Source organism: Artibeus jamaicensis, unplaced genomic scaffold, assembly GCF_021234435.1.
Source record: "Artibeus jamaicensis isolate MK-2021 breed Jamaican fruit bat unplaced genomic scaffold, CSHL_Jam_final contig_2170, whole genome shotgun sequence".
Classification (NCBI taxonomy): Eukaryota; Metazoa; Chordata; class Mammalia; order Chiroptera; family Phyllostomidae; genus Artibeus; species Artibeus jamaicensis.
The window spans coordinates 5,143,119-5,165,176 of record NW_026521445.1 but is presented as its reverse complement, the minus strand read 5'-3'; the positions used below and the strand labels follow the sequence as shown (position 1 = coordinate 5,165,176).

At 46.4% G+C, this 22,058-nt stretch overlaps 1 protein-coding gene across 5 annotated transcripts in view; it reads left to right on the top strand.

Moving 5' to 3' along the window:
• Positions 1-22,058, top strand: part of HHAT (hedgehog acyltransferase) — a 246,746-nt gene that overhangs the window by 160,404 nt on the left and 64,284 nt on the right. For all 5 annotated transcript variants that reach the window (XR_008390351.1, XM_037136997.2, XM_053658765.1 and 2 more), the window contains one exon: positions 13,359-13,560. Coding sequence is in view for 4 of the 5 variants with exons in the window: in XM_037136997.2 (XP_036992892.2) it covers positions 13,359-13,560 (202 nt within the window). In the remaining variant the exon portion in view is untranslated. The remainder of the gene's footprint in view (positions 1-13,358; positions 13,561-22,058) is intronic.

The following is a 22,058-nucleotide window of genomic DNA, read 5'->3' as shown; positions in this document are numbered from 1 at the left end:
CAGGTAACTCATTAAGAAAGCTTCATTTTATTTCATGTACCGGCATCTCTCTTTATAGTCTCCCACTTAGGTTTTTCAAAGTGAAGTGTACGATTACATTTTAATAGTTTTCAACTTTTAAGATTTTTCTTCCTTGAAAGATTGCAGGAGGCAATGATAATCCTTTTCCCTCTGACTTTGGCTTTGAGAAGAGTTTGTCAGTGTCATTAGTGTCAAATTGGAATTGATCTCTACTAGCCAGTAAGACAAACTGGAGCCCTCCCCTTCTCTCTACATTCCCTTCTTTCTCCATCGCAGGTGTGGCCTTCTCTATGGCTTCTTCCCGCGAGGCTTCCCGACAGAACTCCCCTCTGCTTGCCTTGTATACCTGACCACACGTGTGTGTTCACATCCCTGGGCTGCATGCATTTCTTTTTGCTTTGATTTGCAGTGTTTAACTGTGCCTCTGAGTGTCTAACTCTCCCTCTAGACTGGCCACTATGGGCAGATAGAGTGTTTCTAATCGTCCCATTTCAGTGTCTATCACAGTGCCCAGCCCATAGTCGGTTCTCAGCACATTTTTTTTTTTATAGGAAGAGTCCTTTCACAGACACAAAAACACACACACACATGATTTGGGATCAAGGAATCACTTGGTTTGATTTTAGTGGATAGTTACATGCAGTTAAGTGATATCAGGTTATGTGGGTGAAACTCAGAGTCACCATTGGAGCTTTGTGTGTTGTTTCTGGAAACCTGTGCCTTAATGGTGACATATTACTTGAGCCCTGCATGCTTTCCTGAGAATACACCTGCGGGAAGTGTTTGAGCTCATTCAGAGCCACGGGAGAGGGCCCTGTCCCTGGTGGAGTTTTGTGCCCTGCTCAGAGGCACCTTGGAGAGGGAGGTGTCTGGTTCCCAAGAGGACTTTGGGCTAGTGTCCTCTGAAGAGCTGTGCAGGCCTGTGGGCTCCCTTCAAAAGTGGTTTTGGGTACATGACACTGTGCAGGGTAGCCCCTGGGAACTGCGGGTCCCTGGGGAGCGGGGCTGAGAATCGTGGAGCTGGGAATCCCAGGGGGGCTGCTGAGGGCAGTGCCCTCGAGTCCAGCCTGAGGCCACAAGGGTCTTGTCATAACTGTGAGGCTGCAGGATATTGTCACAGATGTAATGGTAACTAAATGGGCTGGGAATTTCGGCCCCACAGTTAAACTCTCAAGAATAGATTGGTTGCCCCCTCTGTCTGTTCCATCCCAGCATTGCCTGAATGGTTCAAGGCCACAGCTGTGCCATGGCACCTCCATGCTTGCATCATGGGCAGCTGCCCCTTTCTCCTGGAAGGCTCAAGGGACTCCTTCTAGGAGAACAAGGAATGTTCTGGAAGGAAGCTCCCTATCTCCTAGCTTTGGCCATGGAGTTGAAAAAGGGTCTGTTTATTGAGCTCTCAAACCAAACACCCTCACCTGTGCCTCCTAAGGTGAAGATGGTAAACTCTAAGTCACTTTCCTTCTGCCCTCTACCTTGTCTTTGGGCACATGACCCAGAGAGATGGCACTGCTCCGAGCCCTTTTCTTCCTCTTCTGGAAATACGATGCTGTTGGAGGCCCAGACCTGCTGGGTTGGGTACTGAGCCTTAGATTTGTGTTAGCGCATGTGCCATGGGCCAGTGAGACTCCAAGGCATGCAGGAACTCGGAGGGGATCTCTCGGCCCTTTGACTTCATGAAATGGCTCCTCTTGGCAGCCGCCCCTTGTCTGCAGTTTCACTGGCCACGATCTTGGAGAACGATGGTGATGTGGGTGGGAAGAGCTGGGAACAGCACTTCCTTCTTTTGAACTCCAGCTGCCTCTCTGCTTCCCCAGACTCAGACCTGGCTTCTCTCCACAGCCACATTAGCCCCCCGTAGCGAGGAAGTCTTGATTACCCCCCACTCTCTGCCTTTCACAGGAACAAGGCATAAGTCAAGCATAAGACTTTTCAGTCTATAAAACGTCTTTCTTCATTTTGACCCCACGTGATAGGATCCTAGGAAGCAAGTACAGTTTCATTTTCGGGGTTCACTTCTTTCTCCAACCTTGGGAAGCCACTCTTTCCCAACATGGATTACCGCAATCCATACCTAGTTGCATGGTTGACACCTTTGGCTTTCTATGATTTCATTGTATGAGCGGTAGCATTTTTAATCTACAGAAAACTCTGCCTTTTATGACACACATTGAATGTCATCCTTAGATTGTCTCTGCAAAATGCTACCTCTTAAAATATTAATCTCTAATGTGCACTCAAGAGCCCATCCAATTACCTGGGGACCTACTGAACAAGCAGCGTCACCTGGCTGCGCTCGCTGCACCGAGGGGAAAATGCTCACCGGCCGTTGTTTTCCGCACATGGGGTGATGATCTTGCTTTGTTTCCGTAAATGTCGCGCTGGTGTGGTCGTGTTGGATGCTGCTGTGGATTCATTGTCATTCGTGCCCAGACCCAAGCATTATCAGTTTTCCCTTCCAGTGCCCAGCCTTGAAAAGTATCGTGTCTGAGAGGGACTGTGGATCGTAATTGTGATAAATGAGAGGCAGTTGAAACAGTTCTGTCAGAGCTGATTTGTCAGAGCGCTGATTTCGGTCCAGAGAGGGAGCAGCCTCATTATTACCACCAGCAATCATTCCGTTTTGATTATTTTTTTGAAAATCGCTTCAGCGCCTGGGATCTTTGTTTTCTTCTTCCTGAAAACAGTTTTGAATGGCAGTGTTTTGAAAGTGGTGCCCGCAGGACGCCCACGGTCATTTTCTCCCACTCATCTCCTTTTCTGGGCATTGAACCCCAACTATGGGCACCCCAGATGAGCACTTTTATTACCAGCGGGCTGTCACTCTTCAAGAAGGTCCAGAATACAAATGTCTGCATTGGTGAAATAGATTAGTTAGGGGGTGGAAATTTGCTGTCAGGGTAGGGTTTGTCACCCTGGGTCACGATTCACTGCAGGCCTCCTTTGATAACCGTCTTCTCCCACATTTCACGTCCATTCATGCGTTAGCACCATGGCAGCAGCAGAGTGGGGAAGCGGGGGACTTGACTCGGGAGCGTAAGCCAATGCCTCAGGAGCTTCTTGTCCTGCAAACCCAGCGGGGAAGACAGAGCCTCAGAAACCAGCAGCAAGAGAACACGCGGCTGGGATTGATCATAACCCCTGAAGTTGGCATTCTTATATCCCAAACATTCCAAACCACAGAGGCCTCGTCCCCTAGTTCTCCCCTGGCCCTTGAACTCTTCCCAGTCTTAGAACAAGGCCCAAAGAAGGCACTGTCACTGCCACCTGTGACCCAGGCTAACCACCCACACTCCCACCTCCCCGCTGCTCTGAGGCACTTTCTGTTTGTGTGTGTGTTCATTTGTTCTTGTCCCATAATGGTCCCGACTCCTCACTACTTCTCGTGTGGCTAAAATAGATGCTGGACTTAGGAGTGACATTTGTGTCAGAGGGAGAGATTTTTTTCAGAAAAGGTAGGTCAGCAAAGGGCCAAAGTCCCACATACCGCTGTTGGCCTGCTGATGGCCCTCCCCACACACATCCAGCACTGATGGGCGCATCTGTTGGGGGCTTCATTGGAGGCTTTTAAACTTAACATCACAAGTCTTACACCTCCCAACTTGGGCGCTTTGATGTTTTTAACCACTTAACACTGAGCTTTTGCTTTTGGTTAAACCTCCCTTTTCCTTTGGGTGGTTCTGGCAGCTTCCTGGTGAAGTGGGAGTTGGTGGTGTCCCACCTCCCTGTGCCTGCCAGCTCGGGCGCTGCTGTCCCTGTGCGTGATTTACTCCGAGTTTGCAAACATCCTCTCCATGCCCTGCAGCACTTCAGAGAAGAATGTGGCGGTGGCAGACCTAAAGGGTGACATTTACTTATGAAGCCGCACTTAGCTGGAGGGTCATCTTTTGTTTACGGAGAGTGACACTCAAACAAAAGAAGACCAGGAAAATGAATCAGGAAAACATGATTTCCCTCCTCGTCCAGAGGAGGATGAGAAAAGAAGAGAGTTGATCAGGATTTATTGCACATGCCCTGAATCCAGGGTCTAAGACTCTGGGGGACATCAAAAGAGAAATGTCATAGCTCTCTGTTCCATGCCTTGACCACAAGGTGGGGGATCCCACAGGCCCTCAGACCCAATGAAGGAGCTCAGAAATGCTGGAGAGCAGCCCCCCAAAGTCTGAAGGAAGTCGCACTTGGGCGAGGTGAATGCATGGATGCTGAGCAGATGGAGAGTGAATGGGCCTCTGGTGTGCAGTGCGATGGGCCAGGGGAAGCTCCTTGAAATGAGTGTGGACCATTTTGAAAGATCAAATGCTGGAAAAGACAGCAGCACGAGGAGGAGGGGCAAGGTCTTCTGTGGTTGCGGGGGTGGGGTCATGATTGTAGGGCCCAGCCTTGAGCAAAAATGAAGTTCATCTGCTGGAGTGGAGAATCTATTTTGGACACTCACAAGATGGAGTGGGTGGCGTAGGAGGGAGCCAGTTGGAAAATGGCTGACAAAACCAGGCTGGTAGGTTTTAATTTAGGACTTAATGCAACAGGAACGCACTTAAGGCAGGACCTCCCGAGGGTAAGGACTTGACTATTATCGTCAGACTAGATGCTTCCTGAGGACAAAGCATCTGCCTCTTCCTTTCTTCAGGTGTTAGTTTTTATGTTTGCCGGAATGACCGACCAGTTGGACTTTGTATATGGAATGCTGTGTCTCCATGAGACTACACACCTGTCCAGGCCATGGGCCCTGCCTCGTGAGGCCCTGTCCAGCATGACTGTGTCAAAATCATCACACAGTATACCCAGGCAGAGAGTGAAATGCCTCAGTTGTCAGGTGGGCATTTCTTTATTATATGCTTGTCTTCTGAGCACTGTCTTCCAGAGACCCCCTCCCCCCGCAAGGCATTGTACCAGCCCAGCCACATCTGAGTGGTACAAGTTTATCTTACAGTGAACATTCTCCTAACAGCCATGATGAATGAGTGAGAAGATTAGGACCGGCAGGGATGGCACTGAACAGGATGTGGGTGAGAGGCAGAGATCAAAGGAGAGCATCCAGTCCAATGCTTGTAAGAGGAGAGATGTGCTCAGGATGGCTGTAACTTTGATGCCAGCTGGAGATCCGCAGATGGAGCAGAGATTGAGAACTGCGTCCGGAGCAGGGAGGGTCGGATCTGTCTCCCAAAACCTCTCCCTCTCACAGTGAGATGGGGACCACACACACCTACATCACACACTCATCTGGTTTGCCCCTTTATGTCTGGCTTTTCAGACACTCCCCCTTCCTTCTGGCCTAGGGCAGCTTATAAATGCTTTTAGTGTGCATTCCCTTGGGAGGCAGGTGGGAAGACAGGCAGCCAGCCAGGAAATCTTGGTGGTTACTAAACCGAGTCTTCTAGGACCTTTTTATTAGCGATTAGACTCAGCTCCACAGCACCGAGGTGTATAAACTCCTCTCTTTTGCTCGTACCTCCAAAGAATCTGTTTTCTATGGTGTTTATTTATAGCCTGAAATAGACATGGGGCCAGGAGCCCTGGGGACTGTGAGCCTTCAATATGCTCTCAGGAAGGAGGGGTTAGCAACTCCAGGGAGGGAAACCTTGGGTGCTCCTTCCTGGTGCCAGCGCCCCACCCCCGGCCTCCCATCCCTCTAGTGACAGGAAGCTCGGTTTGAAATATGATGCCCTAAAGAGATGTCTGTTCAGTGTTTGTTTGTCTTTGGAGGGGGTTTTAGTTTGTAATGTGAGGGTTGTCATGCTGCAAAGACGGAAACCTTCTGGAGCACAGTTAGGCTGCTTTTAGACTGTGGGATGAGTAAACCCATGTAAGCCCTTTCTTCAGTCCCTGCCCACACAGCAGTCAGCGTTACAAGGAAAGGACTTGGTCAGGTGACTTTTGTACTCCATGGGTAAGGGGGAACCTGCGTGGAAAGGCGCAGTGATTTGAAGGGGGAATGTTGGTGACAGGCCTTATTGTGGTAGGAGCTCAGGTGCGAGGAGACCACCTGGCTGCCCTGTGGGTTAAGTGCAATCAACAGGCTGACGTGGGTGTTGAATCCATAGCTTGGACCTCTTAGTGCTGAATGACTTGGTTCTGATGGTGACATACTTAAGGCTGATGGTTTCATGTAAAGAGCATCCCTGAGCAAGTAGGCCAGAGGTCTTGATGCTTTTCAAATGCTCATGAAGATCTAGGGATATCAGTCACAGTGACAGTGGCACCTTGTTTTTCCTGAATGCAAGCTTGCCGCTGCCACTGGCCCATTATTAGTAAGCACAAGAGTGTTAGAATCACCAGGCTCCTTACACATACCTTGTCTCATCTGGTCTTCACAGCAAGTCACACCTGAGAAAGTTATAGTGCTCCCAGAATAAACCTAGTGTGCACACTTAAGCGGACATGGCTTCATTGACAAGCTCAAGGTTACAGAGACTGGTAAGTGGGCAGGGCAACACCAAGGGCACATCTCTCTATCTCTCAGGCACTGCCCTCCTTCCCATCCTGGGCTTTGCGGCTATAGCCACTTGGGCCAGTTCTAGTGACGGGGACAGCTGGGCCGAGCCACTCATACCCCCTCATCCTCTTCTGCGGCGAGGAAGGCAGCGCCTTTGAGGAGCTGGAGTTTGGTCTGTGAAGGGAGAGCTGAGTCTTTCTCTGTGATGGAAGTCAGAGGCTGAGGCCCATCAGCATAGTACTTCAGCCCACTGAGCTGCTGGCTTTGTGGGGTAAAAGCATTAATTTTTGTATTTGTTGGCATCTAATTACTTGAACCTAGAACTTTAAATGTAGACTAAATATAGCCTGCATTTAAGCTTTATTTTATAGGTTATACAATGTTCTGTTGTCAAGCAGGGCATGGCATTTTTTTAATAGGTAATTTTTCACAATTGCATATAATACTTACAGCCAGCATCTTTCAGTAAAAGAGCTGGAGTCAGCTCCCCCGAACATGTGCCCTCTGCTCTGGAAGTGGCCCCCGCTTAGCCTTCTGAGAATGATCAGGTCTGTAGTTGCCCATTAGCCGACTGCTGCTTTTTACTTATTAAAATTCCATTACCATCTGTACTAAACAGAAAGATGTCAAAAGTAATTTATATCCTTTTCTGTGTACAACTTCCTCTGAAAACTTTTCATAAGTAGAGCTACAGCTTCCTTTGAGAGAGCTAGGCACCGGGCCTTTGTCCACTACCTGGAGCACAGGTGTTTGACCGGTAGGTCGTCACTGGGCTCTGAGAAAGAGAACTCACATGCAGGCCAAGGCCAAAGCCAGAGGTCAGGCCAGGGGAGGCACTGCCCGTAGGAGCCGGGTTTAGGGCCGCGTGGTCAGCTTCACAAAGACCTCTAAGTAGGAGCTCACCTCAGTGCCCAGGGGAATCCAGGTGAGGTCACTTCACCACCAGTGTGATGCAGCCAGTCTTGCTCCTCCCTGTGCAGGCATCTTTGCCTGCAAAGTCCGCCGTCCACCGTGGATGAAAGTGAAACTACCAAGACATGATCTGCTTGGGGAGGAAAGGTGGCCAATCCCTCAAAGGAGAAGGACCAAGAGCCTTTTCCTCAAGGGGCTTTTATTGGGTTCGTTTGCACAAGAATACAGGTAAGGATCAAACAATAGATAGCATTCAGAGAACTATGAGGGCTTATTCTCAGTCAGAGTCAGATAGCTAAAGAGCCATAAAACGTTGAGGAACAAATTTCTTGCTTGGACCCTTATCATTTAAATGAGAGCATTCTAAACAAAGCAGGTTTCACAGGATTTTACACATTCTTTCTTAGGCCCGATCACCCAGGGCACCTGCCCTTTCCAGCACAGGTGGCTGCACTGCCTTCCCCATCATAGGTTTTTAGGCTTAAGTGGATTAGAGCCAGAAAGTGCTTCTCCCAGATGGAAATGGGGACTTGGGCTATGTCACAATAGCTGGTGGCAGAGGGTCCATCGCTCCCTCTTTGTAACAGCCCCCTGAGTTTCTCCATAATGGCCTCCCAAGTGCTTGTGTCTGGCTTAGGTTGCCCCCCTCTGAGGGGTCTTACCCGTCTCTGACTATCCGACCATGCACTGGGGGCAGGGGACAAGCTTTGTCTCCTTAGTGGCTTGCATTCTAGAGGTTGCTCAGTCATCCTTAGCCATGGGGGGCAGTTACAACTCCTGAAACTAGGCAGAGCGGTTCCCAACACCTCCCCACTACTGAAGGGCCTAGTCTTTAAAAGGCTAGTACTTTTCATTTTTAGAATATCTTGAAGTTGGGGTGTTTCTAGAGGTTTGGGGCCAAATCCTCTTTACTTTACCAGGATAAGTAGGATTGCAAAGGTGGAGAGATTTCAAGATCCTGTACATGTCTGCATTCTTTGGGAATGAATGTCTCCTGAAGTCTCTCAAAACTGGAGTAGGACCTTATCATCATCCCTTGGTTCCTAATTGTCTGTGACAGTGATGACATTTAGCACAAGTTTAAAAGCTGTTTGAGGCTACGAAAAATAAAATTATGTTGTTACATACATAAATACTGTGGGCTAGCAATTAGCATTGCATGTGCCCACATGCGTGCACACACACATCTGTGCAGCTCGAAGGAACTTTTCCGGTAAGTTACAATGACAACCCTAATGGAAAAGACATCTTTTGGAGAATAACCGTGCAGGCAGGGGAAACTGTAGGCTTTCTGGGTAAATAGAGAATTGGAATATTCAAAAGAGACTTCGGGAGGCGGCAGAAAATCAACTGAATTTTGTAGACTGACTAGGAATTGGAAAGCCAGAGAGGGCAGAGGTGTGAGAGCCCCATTTGTTCAGGATGTTAGATTTTTTTCAGGAGAACTACTGGACGTGAGCGTGGGAGATGAGGCAGAGCTGGAACAGGGCATCTGCCTCAGCCCTGCAAGCAGTCGGTGCTTGACGAGAAGGGGAACCCTGCAAGCACCTCTCCTAACCCACGGGGACAGCAGAACCCAGCTATCTTAGGTGCCCCATCCTGTTATCTTGGGCTGGGGATCAGTCCTCGGCAGAGAGTTGGAAGATAATGTGGCAAGCCGGGGAGCTGTGGTGTCTGTCCTGGAAAAAAGGAGTGTCGTGGTTTTAAGATTAATGTATTTACCACTTGGATTCTCACCACTCCTGTCCCCAGCTGTAGGGCATAGTCCCAAGTTTTTCATGGCGGATAGGAGAGGAATAGATAGATATTTTCCTCTGCCTTCACATATACCTTCTCAGCGGCAAGCCCCAATCATCAGGTTCTCACGCTCCACTTCTTCCACAGTCGGGCATCTAGCTGTGGGACGCCCTCCTGGGCAACAGCGCGGGTAACCTCTGCTTGTGAGACTCAGGGAAACTAGCTTGTTTAGAAACTGAACTCATACCTCTGGCCTCTGAGACAGAGCTTTTTGGCCTAAATGCCTTTGAAATGAGTATTTTTCTCCCAAGCAAGATTCCTTTCCTACAAAGGGCATTTTTCCGGTTAATAAAATATTAGTGGATGTTTCTGTGGATACGGCTTTGAAGATTTGGTTAAGTAAGATGAAAATGTCACCAAGAAATGGTCCCATAACGATAAATAGCATAATAGCATACTGGCCTGGGAGTTCTGAAACCAGAATATTCTAGGTTCAGATCTCACCTCTCCTGTGTACAACAGGCCTTGCCATTAATACCTTGCAGGGTTATTTTTAGATTTCATTTATTTATTTTTATAGCGAGGAAAAGGATGGGAGAAAGAAGGGGAGAGAAACATCTCTGTGAGAGAGCAAAATCAATCAGTTGCCTTCACTACCTGACCCAACCAGGGACTGAACCAGCAGCCCAGGCATGTGACCCGGAATCAAACTGGCAACTTTTCGCTTTGCAGGACAACACCCAACCAAGGCACAGGGGTCAGGGTGCAAGGTTGTTTTAATGATAAAAAATGGTATGTGCGAAGCACCTGGCTTGCAGATATTCAGTAAAGGGTAGCTGTTATTAATAACATCACATTTTACGAAGGTCACTTCCCTGGGCTTGGGGTGTGCTGCGTTGCGCTGACCCTGTGAGGTGGCGGCTGCAGGTGGTGCCGCTTCCTTGAGCAGCCTTCTCTGCGGGCGGTGAGCACACGAAGCCCGCCCGGCAGGGCCTCGGCAAACCCCTGCTCACGCCGTATCTGACAAGAAGGAGTCTTTCCTTTTTGCTGTGTTGAGAAGGCTTTGCTTCTTCCACTGGGAAATCAGTTTCACTGTGCAGTGGATCTTAGTAACTTGGGTCATACTATTGCTTTTCTAAAAGAGAGACATGGTTCTGTTGTTATTAATTATGGAACTGACACAAGACTGATGGAATTTGTAGAAGGAAATAACCTGTTTACCGTCCTTCTGACATACCCAGTCCTTTCTAGAAACTCAGAGTGAAGAAGTGATTTTTATCTTCCTGCCTGGAAACCATACCCTCTTCTGATTTAAAACAAGTAGCCTCATGTCCCTGGAGACCCGTCATACATGAATGTCTACAAGAAAAGGAATTTTTGTCGGCCGTCACTTTGAAGGCACAGTAACAAGGCCACTGTGCCAAGAGAGGCCTGAAATAGCTGAGCATGTAATTACGGGGCTTCATGCTTCCTAGTCACGAGCCTGCAAATGCACCCCTTTTGGAGCTGGATCCCACATTAAGGTCCCCTGGTTGTGAACGACGAGTGGTCTCTATTCTCTACGGGGTTTTCTGATATATACAGTGCAGCTCACTTTGATATAATTTAGTGAGATGCAGTGGAAATCTCAACAGGAAATAGTGCTGTTAGGCAAAATAGTGCTGTATTACTATTAACTTGTTTTGTAAAACAGTTGTATGCAAAGTTACAAACAGTAGTCTTTCCTCATACTTTTGAAATTGGTTTAACTGCCCCTTCTTTTTTTGTATTCAGCTTCCTCACACACAGCACTGACTGTACTGGGTTGGCCAAAAAGTTCGTTCGTTTTTTTCCCGTCAGATGGCTCCAGTAGTGCTTAGTGGTTTTGAATTTCATTTGAAACAACTTTGTTAGATTGCATTGTGACAGATGGCATATCAGAGTGCATTTAAAAAAAACATCAAAATTGGTGAATTTTTGTGTAGCTATTTTTATATTGAAGATGGAAAAAATAAGTGACATCTTTGGCATATTATGCTTTATTATTTTAAGAGAAGTAAAAATGTAACTGAAACACACAAAAAATTTGTGCAGTGTATGGAGAAGGTGCTGTGACTGATCAAACATGTCCAAAGTGGTTTGTGAGGTTTCGTGCTGGAGATTTCTCACTGGACCATGCTTTATGGTTGAGTGGACCAGTTGAAGCTGATAGTGATCAAATCGAGACATTGAAAACAACCAACATGGGAGATAGACAACCTACTCAAAATATTCAAATTAATAAAGTTATTGGTGAAAATGAAAATATACCTTTATGTTATAAAAAAACCATATGAGCTTTTTGGCCAGCCCAATGTAAGTTCATCCAAATGGAGGAACATGATGGACAGCAGTTATGTCCGGTCCCATGAGAATTGTGATTCTTTTTAGCTTTCAATGACCACGTGGCCTCTAGGGGGCAGCAGAACACCAATGAAAACTATCGTGCCTGGGCTCCAGGCCTCTGGCTCAACACCCAGCCCTTCCAAGTCCTGGTGCAGCACCCACCCTTCTGAGGGTGCAACACCCACCCTTTGCCTAGAGAAACTCATCCTATGGGCCTTGCCAAGTAGAGACTTTTGCCATTAAGCCTCCTCTACCCTACTTCCCTCCACTGACCCTCTTCTCCTCCATGTTCTTAAACCCTCGTGGTCTACCTTGTACCATATCGTGCAGCTTAATGTGGGGCGTGTTTGCTGTTGTTTCACAATCAGCTATGCCCCCCTTTTGGCAGGAGCAATGTCTTCTGTCTCTATGTTTCCCATAATGCCGGGACTGCCCCTGAGGCCTGACTACATACTTAACAGCAGGTAGGGGATCCCGTAACTTGAAGTGAGCGCTTGATACGTGTTTGCTAATTTGACTGCCAGAGATGGTTTTGGTTTTGCACAGAAGATAGTATTTTCTTTGCTTTACTTATTTTTGAAATGGCTACATGCTTTCTGGTGTGTTTCCGACTGGGTTGTAAAATAGAAGCTTTTCCAAATAAACCCAGAGGTGTAATGGAAAATATTGACTTGGTTGCCATAGATGCCGATTGGCTCTTCCCCTTCCTAGCTGCCTATCTTGGTCAACTCTGCTTCTCAGCCTCAGGGTTTTCATCCATAAAATGGGGCTGTCTAAGCTGATCGTATAATTAATAGGTTACAATAATAATCTAAACTGGATCATATTCGAAGGTAAAGGAGGAGTGGTTTTTATGTTTATTTTTTGGCTTACCCATAAAACTGTTCTATTCAAAAATGATTTTCAAAACATAATTTCCTACAAACACTAATACACAGACAGGACAAACTGTGAAGGGTACATGCCTAGCTCTCCAGGTCCTACCTCCACGGGTTGTGAGTTTCGTCCACCTCTAGCAGGAGAACACTGACTGGAAGAACATGGTCCCACTGGTATGCGGTCAGACAGCTGTCTCGGCCGTGGACAGCGTACCCAGGGATGGCTGCACATGTGGGGTGATAATTTGACTGCCGTGTGAACACAGAAATTTTCTCTTTCTTTGCGAAGTCACGACTGCTTCTGGGCAACTTGCCCGCAAAGCGGAGGGAGCAGCCCAGGCACCCGCCTCTGCACCCAGCTCCTGCCATTTCAGCAGCTATGCTTATCTACTGGGTTTACCATAAACTGGCACAAGTAATGCCCCCTTTTAATTACTAAATCTTCTATTAAAAATCATAAGAAGGTAACTCTGTAACGTAACAGTATCATGCTCAAGCACACCATGTAACAATATCAGTGAAATGTTCACATTAAAACTATAAATTATTGCACCCATGTTATTTATTACCCTACCAACCACACTCAAGCAGGTGTTACTTCCGCCGGACCCCGTAGTTTGAGCTTAAAATACATACCTGCCTTGAATGTCAGCATCCATATAGCCAGAGCTTAACTGCCGTTTGGTGATTGGCTTTCTAGGGTTGGACACATCGCTTTTAGGAACTAAATGCATTACTCTTCACCCTGCCTCTTGTAAGTGCTATTTGTTCTGGTAATGACTGCCCTTTAGCCTTGTGTTCATTTAACCTAAAGCCCTGCAGAGGTGAGGACTTGTGTTTTTGCCAACTCCTTACATGGTAGAGAATTCAAGGAGCGCTCTGCAGCCTCCTGGAATAGGGAAGGGTCTGCTCACAGTGATTATCAATGTGTGACAGAAGAGTCAAGTCTGGCAACAGGTTGCGTTGCAGGGACTGCCCTTTGCATGGGTCCTAACAGCCTCTTCTTTCTCTAGGTACGTGTACATCCCAGTGGGCGGGTCCCAGCATGGCCTGCTGGGGACGCTGTTTTCCACTGCGACAACTTTTGCATTTGTGAGCTACTGGCATGGTGGGCACGACTACCTCTGGTGCTGGGCAGCGCTCAACTGGCTGGGAGTCACCGTGGAGAATGGAGTCCAGAGGCTTGTGGAGACCCCGTGCGTCCAGGACAGCCTGGTGAGCCTTCCTCATGCAGTAGGGGACAGCTGAGCCAGGGGAACTGGTTTGGGAGCGAAGGCCGTCATCAGATTCGGTGCATCATAGGTGGTTCTTGCTAGATGGGTTCGGAACCCCTGTGCCTAGATGTAGGACAGTTTAAAAAACATTCCAATGTAGCTATTTCTAAAGACTTAATGTTTTAAGCCCTGGCTGGTGTGGCTTAGTTGGTTGGAGTGTCCTTCTGTAACCAAGGGGTTGTGGGTTCAATTTCTGGTCAGGACACACCTAGGTTGTGGTCACCTCCCCTGTCCCGGCACATGTGGGAGGCGACCAGTGAATACTTCTCTCTCACATTGATGTTTGCCTCTCTCCCTTCCTCTCTCTCAAAAAGCAAAGAAAAAAATGTTCTCGGGCAAGGATTAAATATAGTAATGGTTTAACTATGAAAGCAATATATGTTTATTATATAAAAATTAGAACATTTAGAGAAGAATAGAGGAGAAAAATACCTGAGCAAAAAACACTGTTAATTTTCCATTCTTCCAAATACTTTCTGTACACACACACACACACACACACACATTTAAATAAAAAGTTATTATTCCAGAGATATAGTTGTATCAGGACCACCTTTCTATGCCGCCAAATCAATTTATAACCACCCTTTTATACAGGCTATAATGCATTTAGTCTTGTATTATTAATAACATATTATTCTGATATTTTTGCACATAGCAGTCACATTGAGATAAACATCATAACGGGGATGAATTTTTACGTGTAAGGTTTTCTCACCTTTACGTTGCCATGCTTACTGTTTAACTCTTTCTTACCCACCCGGCAGACAAAGTGTGCCGACTCACATCCCCACCAACAGTTCATGAGAATGTCTTTGCCAATGCAGAGGAGTGCTGGTATTTTAATCTTCGCTACTTTGACAGTTACTGTTATAGTAGCATTAAAAAGGCTAAGGATTTAAGTTTCCAATTTACAGGAAAATGACTTGGAGAACAAACTAATTGATCACTTTGATTTACCCATTTAAGTGATTTTAAACTATGAGTAAATGTTATATCATGCAAATGTGCCAGAATCTTGTAGGAAATCATCAGTTCTGAATATGAAGCAATATTCTGATAGCCCTGAAAACATAGCCAAAAAGCAATATGCTGGCTTTAGTGTTCGCAGTAGGCAATAAAACACAAGAAATTTAGTGGGAAGTGATTAATGTGGCTAAATTCCATCAGTATATGCAACTAAAGCAAATACATATTTTTAAAAAACAACCCTACCAGAATAAAATATGATCGAGTGTTCTTCTGTAAGCTAGCCATAGTACAAGTGGACAGTTATTTTCATGAAAACTGATACAAAGTACATAGCAAAGTAACACATCTAAAGGAATTGAAATATACGTGTTTAAAGATAACTATTTTACTCAGTAGTGTTACCCACAGCCAGCAGAAAAGAAACGTCAGTTATTCTGATAGAAAGTGAAATTTCAGTGAAAGTCATGGCAACACAAAGAAAAACCACAGAGGCTGATATCGTGAAGGCTTCCATCTTCCCCAAAGCCTGATGCCCTCCTCTGAAAGCCAGAGAACTCTTCTCAGCCCAGGCTGAAGCACTGTGTTCCTTCATGGGAGGTCTCACGTTAACCTCGAACTTCATGTTGAGCAGTGCTTTGTAGAGTATGAGCTAATGGTTATGTTATTAGCAAATCTTTACAATGTAAAATGATGAAGAGTAACCCAAACTGTGCGATGTGGCCCACGGCTTGTTAGTCTTGGTTAAAACGAATGGAGCCCAGGAAAACACTCGTGGGGGAGCACTTTCACTTCTGCTCTGTCACGTTCGAGGACCCTCAGGTGTTCACCCCGCTTGACTTTCTACCCACAAGTTAGGCACCTAGGAGTAGAGTACCTTTTGAATAGGCATTTTTGGTGAAATATATGCCTTGCATATTGCAAATATGGTGTCTGATTTACATATTTGTTGACAAGACACATATTTTATTTTTATCAGCTCTCCTTTATCCCCACAGCCCGGTAGTTGGTTGTGGGGGTTTAGACTGGGGTCTCCTTGAGCACCAGGTCAGGATCCCATTACTGTTTAAATCCCCAGGGGTTAGCTGGGTGTCAAGCCAGGCTCGGTGTTAGGTCGGTGCACAGTGAATGCTTCTCCTCCACCCAAGGACTCTCCCTCTGTTACTCTGTTTCCTATACAGGTCAGCACAGATTCTGTTTTCCTTTGGAAAAACAATGGCCGGCCTTCCAAAGGTACACAACCTTTTGAAAAAACTGTTTCCCCAGTTGAGTTACCCTCTTTCCCTCTCTTTTCATGAATGCATTTCCTATTCTTTTGTCAGAATCTAATAACAACTGAATGCCTCCTTGGCACCTACTTTCTTTCATCTGACTTTAGTGGCTCCAATTGATCTGACAATATTTTTAAAATGTGGGTTCACTCCCCATACTCCTTATACACTCTCTCCATGGCATTTATCCTCCATCTGTCTTTTAAAGGAAGGTGGAAAGATGTCTGAATAACAAGGATCATTATTCCTCCTTTGCCATGTCTTCGTCATCTTCATCCTCAAGGTGTTGCCTGGGGCAGACAGTACCATAGGATTCTAGTTCCTGGAGTTGACAGACTGACAGCTGAACACCCACCGAGGGACCAGCCAGAGCTGAGTGTTGCAAATAGCAAGCACCAAATAGCTTGGTGTTCTAGGCAGGGCTGTTTGATCGAACTTCTGCTGTAATGGAAATATCCATGTCCAGTGCAGTGGTCACTGGCCATGCTGAGCTCTTGAGAAACTAGTTTTTCAATTTATTTAATTTTAATTAATTTAAATCCAAGTAGCCCCCATGTGGCTAGCAACTTCCATTTTGCATGGTAAAAGTCTAGAACATATTTCTTTCCCAGAAAAAAATTAAAAGAATGTGGAGTGTTTGCCTCTGCTATAATTTCAAATGACCTTCATTAATGTGTGGCCACTGAATTTCCCCACTCAAGTGTCTCCCAGACATCTCTGACTCAGTATGTGGAATTCTGAACTCATGCGCCCTTATTTTTCAATAATTCCAACCAGCTTCTTTCCCTCAAGCATTCTCTGTCTCTGCAAATGGCACCATCATCTCTCTAATGACTCAAGTTCAAAATCAGCAAGGTCTTCTTTGCATGCCCCCTGTCTTAGTTCTTCCTGTGTATACTGTACATTCTACCTTCTAAGTGAATTAAAATTTTTTTTTGCTTCTTTTTATATCCACTGAGTCATCCTATTCCCACTGTTCTCATTTCTTGCTGGGTCTACCAAGTAGCTTCTAACTGGTCACCTCGCTTCCACTTTTGCCTTCTTCAGTCCATTATCTTCATGGTGCTGGGTGATGCTTCTGAAAAAAATCCTGACCATGTTGTCATCCTTAAGATCCCTAGTGGCATCCTGTTTCCTTAGGACTAAGTCCACATTATTTAAAATGAGCTATGTGAGGCATTGACTGAGCTTGACCTTGCTAGTTCTCCTCACGCTCTCTGCCCCTCCCCCCGCACACCCTGTTCTTCCTTCTGTTCATTTATAGTCATCTGACCCCTCCTGCCTCAGCTCCACATACTGGCTCTTCCATCTCCTAGGATGCTCTCTCTTCTTTCCCTCCACCCCGTTCATCCTTCAGATTTCAGCTTGAGTGGTACCCTTGCTGGGTGCCCTTTACTGACCCTCCTAAGCCAATCAGGTCTCATCTAACAGCTCATGTTGTCATGTTGGCTGCTTTGTGTGTGTTGTCTTCTACTGTACGTACCTCAGTTGCAGTGGAATATTTTATACAATAACTTGTTTAATCCTTAGCTCCGTTTCTGAGTAATAAGCCTCATGAAGTGAGAGCTCTGTGTTCTGGACACTATCACATTGCCTGGCACTGAGTAAGCATGCAATGTGTATTTGTTGAATGAATGGATGGTATTTTCTGGCTTCACTGAGTGGACTACAGGGGAAAATAGGCATACACAGCGGCATGAAGAACGTAGATTGGCTACTGGAACAGCTTAGCAAGGTGAGGCTTGTTAAGCATTATACAGGGAGTTTATTTTATTTTGTAGCAGAATAGATACAAAATGTTATGGCAAAGTGCTATTTAATGTTCAGTGCACAGAATATATATGATGAAGGAAGGGGTAGGGAGAATTAGCCTTCCTAGTACCCTGCTGCTTCATGAGAGGGGGATTATTGGTTGTGACTCAGCCGGCAGAGCTCCAGGAAGCTGGCAAAAGGCGTTTTCATAAAGCACCAAGTGGGGTGGACAGAGAGACAAGTTGCTGCTGAAGCAACATGCTCTTTCTCTGTATAGGTGCTTTCCCAGGGAGCCAGAATTTGTGTTGAGCCTTGAAATGTTTTAATAAATGAACATATTTTGAAGCATCAGTAGAGTGACTCTACTTCTCCCCAATGTTCAGTTCGCTCTCTCCTTTGAAGGAAGGCACCCAAGGCTGCTTGTCAGTTGTTCCAATACAGTGAAGAATCTCTGTCTCCAGCTCTTCACCCACTGCCTCCCCTGATTTCCATTTCATTGAATAATATAAATGTCTTCCTCCCCCACCCATCCTCCCTCTTCTTTGCCCCAAGAGTGTCCTGCTAAGCTGATTTATATTCTCTCTGAAGCAGTGAAGTTTCTATTTATAGACTTAATTGAGGCAGCATGCCTCCAGGGACGGTCACGGAGGCCAGTCTGGTGGCTCTGGGAGGGATCCGAAAGAACCCAGAGACCATGGCTCTGCCGTGATGCCCATTCAGTCTATCAACTGTCTCAAAGAGTTGAAGTGCAGGTGCAGAAATCCCAAAAGTTTGAGAGATCAGTCCATTTAAAAGGATAATTGATTGTAAAATGATCAACATGATCCTAAGTCACCAGCTGGCAAGACATACACGCTGGCCGGCCGGATCAGAGAACCGTTTTGCTGGAGGCCAGAGGCCCCGGCCCTGGCTAACTAACCGAACAAATGCAAAGCCACCTGCTCTGAGAAGCCTTTGGTAGAGGCTCACGCAGCTCAGGATCGGCTATTCCTCTGCTACCCGAACTGACTTCAACAAGTGGAGATTAGGGCTCACTCCGGACCAGCCGTGTTCTCCAGACCAGAATCCTTCCTAGACTGAGCTCACACAGGCAGTCAACTTTGTCCTTCATTTCTTTATTTGCTCATTTATGAAAAATGTTTTCAGTGCCCGAAGTGGGAGACAATTTGCAGAGCACTGAGAACTCTGAGCCAAAGACATGGTTCCTCCTGCTAAGTCCTTTCTTCGGCTCCGTCTTTGGTGGCTCCGTGCAGGCGGTGTCCTGAGCTGTCAGCCCGTGAGTGCGGAGTTGATTGTGAATACACCTCTTACATGAATGAGCCTCTTGCCTGGCCTGCTCTCAGGAAGATCAGCTTTCTAGTGGCTGCTTTGGATGAAAGAGGCAATAAAACCATGGGACAAAATGGGCTTGTCTCCATAAACATCAAAAATAATGACTGGCCTTCCCAGGCGTTGCTCCGAAGAAAGGCCCAGGCCGGAGGAAGACATCGGGGAGAATGTGGATGATATTTGGAGCCATGGGAACGTTGGAGACTTTCTAGAGAGAGCGTACAGAAAGGGAAGATAAGGCCACGGCCTGGGACCGAACCAAATTCAGACATTGGATGGAGGAGGAGGGGCCAGAAGTGGGAGGAAGATCCGGAGGGAATTTCACAGAAACCAAGAAAAAGGCTATTTTGTAGAGGCTCTGGTCAGTGGTATTGATGTTAATGAGGGGTCAGGTAAGGCGAGGTTAAAGATTGGCGGTGTCACCACGTCAGAGCGCTAATGGCGGCAGGTGGGGCTGTGAGTCATCTTCCCTGTCCCCCAGGAGTTGATCTGTTGGAGAAGCAAGACGTGCGCAGATGAGTGAGGGACTGGTGTGAGGTGCAATGTGCAGAGAGACCAGAATGGTCATGGAGGTGCTGGTGTTCATGGGGGGCGGTGGTCAGTGTGAGCTAAACTTTCAGGAACAGCTTAGTTAAAGAGCTGGGGCTTGCACAGGACTCTGAAGAATTAAGAGTGGGCTTTGGACGGGTCAGTAGAGAGGAGAAGACAGGCATTGCAGGCCAGCACGCACAGAGCCTGCATTATGGATGGAAAAACCATGACAGATGAGGGAGATGGAGAAAAGGACATTGGAGAGGCCAAATGGGCCCCCATTTAAAGGGATTTGAATGCCAAATTTAGAAATATAGAAATGCAAACCCCTTAACCAAAAAGGAGAGCATTAAATTAACGTATTAACCCCACACCTTAAATTAGCCTGTTGTGCCACCTGGGAAGCACTCACACGGCCTCTGGGTCTGGAAAAGCAAGGCCTGTTGTTATGAGCACTGTGTTCATGGTGGAGGGCGACCGGCCGGCACCCCCTCCAGAGCCTCCCACCCCGAAGGACTGTTAACATCTCTGTGGGGATCTGAACCCCGGCCTTAACCCCTCTGGTCTGAGATGTAGAATTCCGCAAATACGTCCACTTTTTAGTTTAAAGATGTTTAATATGGCAAAAGCATTTTCAGAGGTTCTTCTTAACTTTCCATTTCCGAGTCTCCAATCCATTTTCAGTTATTCGTGGACCAGCCCGGGCCTGGCCAGCTCTTGGACCTGCTGCGTTTTCAGTTCTTCTCAGCTTAGCCTTGAGCAAGGCAGGGGCCAGGCTCTCGTGTGTACTGTTTGTTCACCCTCTCTGCTAAGTGCACAGCACAGTCTCTCACTCTGGGGAGTCGTCACCTGGGAAAGACACTAGAGATGAGTGCCATGGCTTCAGTGTAAATGGCTAAACCTGGCTTTTCTAGGTGGCTAGTGGGGTTAGATTCTTCCCTGAGGGCCCCTGGTTTCTGCTTCTACAGCACAGGTGGGTGGTGGTTACTCTAATCACAGTTTAGTGCCAAGCCGTTTTCCATAGATGAACTTGAGAAAAAGCAAAATCTCACCGTGTACATGCGAAGATTTGGATGTGTGCTTCTAAATCGGTGTCTCTTTTCTGCCCAGAAAATCTGAATTGCCACGGGAAGTAGCAAAGTTTGGGTTTCTAGTGCTCCTATTACTAATAAAAAGGTGCAAGAGCCCTTCTTCCCAAAAGAAGGTACACACACTTAGTGCAAAATACTTTTACATACGTATTTATTTATAGTGTGTATTTCTGTGCAGTGCGTATTATGTAAGATGTAGTATGTATATGTGTGTATGTGTATATTTATTTTTTAAAGCTCTGAGAAGCCATACATGTACAGAACTTCCAGAATATCTCACATTCCTCCCAACACCTAGAAATAGATGTGGCTTAAAAAAGCACATTGAGCAGCTGCTGGCCTGGTTTGAGCTGAGCGGGGTGGTATCACTGCGCTCGTGATTACCAGCCTGCACTGAAACACCCAGTTTATTTAAGGAGGCTCTGACTTCCTCCTCTGGTGTCAACCCTCTAGTCCCCGCAGTGGGTGCTGCACCAGCCGCTCTCTGTCCCCTGAGGGTGGCAGGAAAAAGCACATTCTAAAAGGTGCAGGACATCTGTCAAGCTGACCCTACTGCTGTTCGAAGTGGTAATGTTGAAATAGTTTCACTGTGAGGAAAGATAAAGATGAAGAATAAGAAATAATAGATATACTTGAATTTTATTTTTATTTAAAAATACAAATACAAAAAGATGTGGAAGGTTATACACTAAAGTGTTAGTGGTGCTTAACTCTTACTGGTGGGATTATTTGCTATATGTATTTTCTTGTTTTTGTCCATTTATATATTCAGCCTTTCCTACAGTGAATGTGTACTGTTGTCTAATCAAAGGTTTTGGAGAGAAAAGAGGACAGGACAGACTCACTCTGAGGAGGCTTTGCTTGGCTGACCCTGGGTGCTTGATCTATGTTAGAATTGAAGGTCAGCATGGTCCTTCTCAGGAGCAAAATACAATACCCCGTGCGGGGTACCGTAACTGCCTTCCTTTGCCAAAGATGAGGCTGTACCAGCTACTGCACAAGGATCTTTCACATTGAACCATCCAGCAGCCCTCAGGGCAGGTGTTATTACCTCCACTTTCACAGATGAGGAAGCCTAGGCTGGGGAAGGTGAGGAACTGGACTGAGAACACATGGTTAGTTCCTTTAGAACAGGAGTCAAACCCAGCTGCACGTGATCTCCTGTAAGCGTCCCTGATTTCAGACTGGGCGAGGTCTTCCTTGATAAACCCGTGCACTTAGATCATTCACGTCTCATCTCCTTTCTGCTTGGACTGATCTGACACTGGACTCACTGATGTCCCAGGTCTCAGTTCTTGGATAATTGTGGCTCCTTCAACCTGTCTTTTTCTTCTGAAAAAGTGGTCCAGGTGGAGTGGGAATGTTCACGAATGCATTGCTACCCTATTATCTTATGTGCTTTTAATAGCACCTTTCTAGGTAAGTGTTACCAGTATCCCTGATTTTCAGTGGAGAAGACTAAAACCCAGAAAGCTTAAGAATCATATGTTCATGGC